Source organism: Chenopodium album, chromosome 6 (assembly GCF_948465745.1).
Source record: "Chenopodium album chromosome 6, dcCheAlbu1.1, whole genome shotgun sequence".
NCBI classification, from domain to species: domain Eukaryota; kingdom Viridiplantae; phylum Streptophyta; class Magnoliopsida; order Caryophyllales; family Amaranthaceae; genus Chenopodium; species Chenopodium album.
The window spans coordinates 62,699,288-62,703,037 of NC_137839.1; the positions used below are offsets into that span (position 1 = coordinate 62,699,288).

The following is a 3,750-nucleotide window of genomic DNA, read 5'->3' on the forward strand; positions in this document are numbered from 1 at the left end:
ATTTCATGACAAACCCTAAAAAATCAATTTGGGGGTTTTTGATTTTGACACTTTATGTTGAAATTCTTGCCATGATTTTACTTGTATATGTATACATGTGTGGTTGTGAGAAATTTGAGACAAAAATTGCATGATTTGATGGAGAATTGAGCAAATCACCATTTTTGGGGTGCTACTTTGTGAAATAATGTTCATGTTTTGAAATGGTGAAAAAAAAAATGGTGGTGAATCTTGTGAAATGATGTGTTGATTCATATTTTGCATATGTACTATATTGTCATGGAGAACATAGTATCATGCGGCTAGGAGAACTGTAGTATTAGTTTGTCATGGAGAAACTAAATACCATAATTTTTGCCAATTTTTAGCCTTGAGGTAAAAAATTAGCATATAATTCAATAAACAACTAAATAACTTAGGAAATGATGCTAAGTATTTAGATTTTATTTTTCAATTTAAAATGTTTAGGAAATGATGCTAAACATTTTAGATTTTAATAAAATTTAGCATATAATTCAATAAACAACTAAATAACTTAGGAAATGATGCTAAGTATTTAGATTTTTATTATAAATATGCAACTTGAATTAAATGTTTAGGAAATGATGCTAAACATTTAGATTTTGATAATAGCATGCCTAGACGACGAGATTGCGACCTTTCTACCCTCGGTCGGTGTCGGGCTTTTCGGGAGGACACTCCCACTGTCCCTGAGGGCATGGACGACGACGTCTTGGAGTCCGAGCCTCGGACTTCTACGAGTAGGGGTAGGTGGGTTCCATCTCTGTGGACCCCAGACCAGCTGGTTTTCTGCCGTGAAAACCACGTCTCTCACCGCGCGCTCTCCGGCATAGTCGATGGCACACTTCGCCAGCATGGTTCCGGGGCCGGTGATTTGATCCCTCGACTTCACCAGGTCATTACGAGGGATCCTGCTACGAGCGCCCTATGGGAGTCGTCTGGCTTGGTCGATTTCTACGCGGCGGTTGTAGGGTTTCGCAGCCCCCGGGGTTGCGGCGCGACGGTTGTTCGCGCATTGTTGGAGTATTTCTGGGATACTACCAACACGTTTCACTTTGCTTGGGGGGAGATGACGGTGACCCCCCTGGACTTCAGCATGATCAGCGGGCTGCGCTTTATTGACTGGGCAGTAGGCCAGATGTCTGATCTATCTTGGACATCGGCTGAGGTAGCTGATTTGTTGGGTCCGGTTGTTCAGCACATCAGGACCCGACCGGTGTCTCGAGGTGGTCCTAGGAGTGAACGATCGGAGTCGGCTTCAGTTCTTGCTCACGGCTTCGAGATGGAGGATACAACGGCCGAGCAGCGGGTGCGGATCTTCATCTTGATCCTGATCTCTATAACCCTCTCTCCCAACAGGAGTTCACGCGTGCTCCTCTGCTACCTCCCTTCTTTGGCCAGGATCCCCGAGATAGGATCCTACAGCTGGGCCAGTCTTGGGTACGCGGATCTTCTTCTGTCTCTACGTCATGGCTGCTGTCAGCTGAATGACGAGTCCCCTGTCACCGTTTAATTCCCAGGCTTGGCTCCTCGCCGGCGTCGGGGAGCGGTCCACGACTTTCCTGTCGGGGCCAGCTGGCGCGACCGAGGAGAGTCGCGGGTGGAGTCTGTTCCGGCGCTTCGTGGGCTACTACGCCGAGGCACCTCTTCCGTTGGCGTAAGGATTAGTTTTGTTGCGTTCTTTCCTTCTGATGTTGTTTCTGTTGTTCACGCCTAACTTTTATGGTTTCCAGGTTCCCATCGATGTCCAGTACCGTCCTTGGGCCGGGATGACTGATCTACCCGAGGCCCTCCGTCTTTCAGTGTACCGTACCATTTTGGTTGGTACTGGGCGCTTCGTTTGGTATCTGGGGGAGCGAGTCGTCCGTCAGCATAGCGGCGATCGCTTTGTGGTACCTTCATCCCCGCCAGAGTCGATGCTGGACTCCCGCTTGATCAGAGAGTTGATCAACAGGGGAGAACGCTACACTCTTCCATGGCAGGAGCTCGTTCACATGGAGAGCGACTATGCGCGGGATTTACTTCCCTCTCTGGCTCATCCACCCCGTCTTCCCGAGGTATGATTTCTTTCGAGAATCTTCTTTGCTAGTCTCTGTTTTAAATAGTCGAATAACTTGATTATTCGATCATATTTTCAGACGACCATCCACCCTGTGGGGAGGATTCAGATTCCTCCTCAGTCTGTCCGCTACCCTGGGCCGATCGGTATCACGGAGGACCATATTGCCGATGCGCCGGAGGGTTATAGACAGGCGCATGAGTCAGTGCCCGAGGTTTTTGAGCCGGTGAGTTTTCTTCGACGCATTATCCATTTTTTTAATGCTGCTTATTACTGATTTTCCTTTGTTTTATCCTCAGCCTAACCGCCCGGAGGTGATGGGAATCATGAAGCTGGTGGACGCGCTGAAGTATTGCATCATCAAGCTTCGGCGTGGTGCGAGTTGTCGGAGCTCTAGCGACGTTCTTGAGGTATCACTTATTTTTTTCATTTCTACCATTTGTTTTATTTTGCATCATTGACACCTTTTGATTTTGTGTTTTTCAGGAGCGACGGAGGTCCCGCTCGCGCTCGAGGCCCAGAGGCTCGGACGAGGAGGAGCTTGGTCGTAGTAGACGATCTCCTGAGGCTCACCGGCGTTCTCAGCGAGAGCCTCAGACTACTAAGCCATTCTAGGAGGCTCAGTGGCAGCAGGGTCAGTCTTCTCAGCGTCCGTCATTTTCACAACCTCCAGTTCCCGAGTTTGGGTCTCCTTTGGATCCTGGTTCATTCTCGGCCCCATTATCCGGGATTCCTCCACCGCTGTCGGGCTTGTTCTCGGTTCCGATGTATGGGACGATGCCTTCGCCGACGATTCTAGTATCTTTGGGCCAGTCTACTCCGTTCTCCGGCTGGACGGGTCCTGCTTTGAGCTTGGCTACTACTGGGCCTACGGGGACTAGTAGAGACGCTACTCCCCGTACTCGGATGGTCGAGGGACTCTTCGGTTCTCCGTTCCCATATACCCAGGGCGGACCACATGCACAGGGTAGAGATGAGACTGATTCTGATTCTAGAGATTTTTGACCGAGGGTTTTGGTACATACTGTGATGACACTTGACATATTTATGTATTACGACTCTTTGTACATTATTTACAGTTTATATATTTATTATTGTGTATGTTAGTGTGTGTTTGAGACTCTTTGTGTGTGATTGTGTACTTATTAACGACACGACGAAAAAAAACATAAGTGAAGTAATGGAGGGTACCGACCTTCCCCAAAAGAAAAGAAATAAAAAAAAGACACTCAAAATAAAATTACTTTCCCCAGAAGAAAAGAAAAGAAATAAAATGATGAATAAATAAATATAAAAAAATCTACCCCAAAATAAAAATAAAACAAAAAAAAAAGAAATAAAATCTTAAAATAAAATAAAGATAAAAATAAAAAAAGTGAGAATTTTATTAGAAATAAAACTCTCAGAAAAGACTGAAAAATAAACGTTAAAGATAAAAAATATAAAAAATCCGGATAGATACGGAAAAGATGAAAAAAAGAAAACGCGTAAAGTGCCGTGACACGGCACTGTTCACCGTGTCACGGCAAAACCTGCCGTGTCACGGCAAAGGTTCCCGTGACACGGTGGAATTTCCCGTGTCACGGGACGCGTATTATTCAGCGGTTTGTTTTACGCGTGTGAAAAGATAAATTCTGGGCAGTTTCGAGCATTTTTGCTATAAAATAAGA

At 46.1% G+C, this 3,750-nt stretch overlaps 1 protein-coding gene across 1 annotated transcript; it reads left to right on the forward strand.

The window, feature by feature from the left end:
• The first annotated feature begins 1,779 nt into the window (after positions 1 to 1,779).
• Positions 1,780 to 3,381, forward strand: LOC145634987 (uncharacterized). The gene is made up of 4 exons (XM_081686302.1): positions 1,780 to 2,078; positions 2,160 to 2,306; positions 2,380 to 2,490; positions 2,567 to 3,381. Exons 1-4 carry the CDS (start codon positions 1,791 to 1,793, stop codon positions 2,693 to 2,695), a joined length of 675 nt encoding a protein of 224 aa, XP_081542428.1. The 5' UTR covers positions 1,780 to 1,790; the 3' UTR covers positions 2,696 to 3,381.
• Positions 3,382 to 3,750: the final 369 nt, after the last annotated feature.

Coding starts and splice junctions, on each gene's coding strand:
- LOC145634987 (XM_081686302.1), top strand. CDS start 1,791: ATGACTGATCTACCCGAGGCCCTCCGTCTTTCAGTGTACCGTACCATT. Junction 2,079..2,159: donor ATCCACCCCGTCTTCCCGAG/GTATGATTTCTT, acceptor TCATATTTTCAG/ACGACCATCCACCCTGTGGG. Junction 2,307..2,379: donor TGCCCGAGGTTTTTGAGCCG/GTGAGTTTTCTT, acceptor TTTTATCCTCAG/CCTAACCGCCCGGAGGTGAT.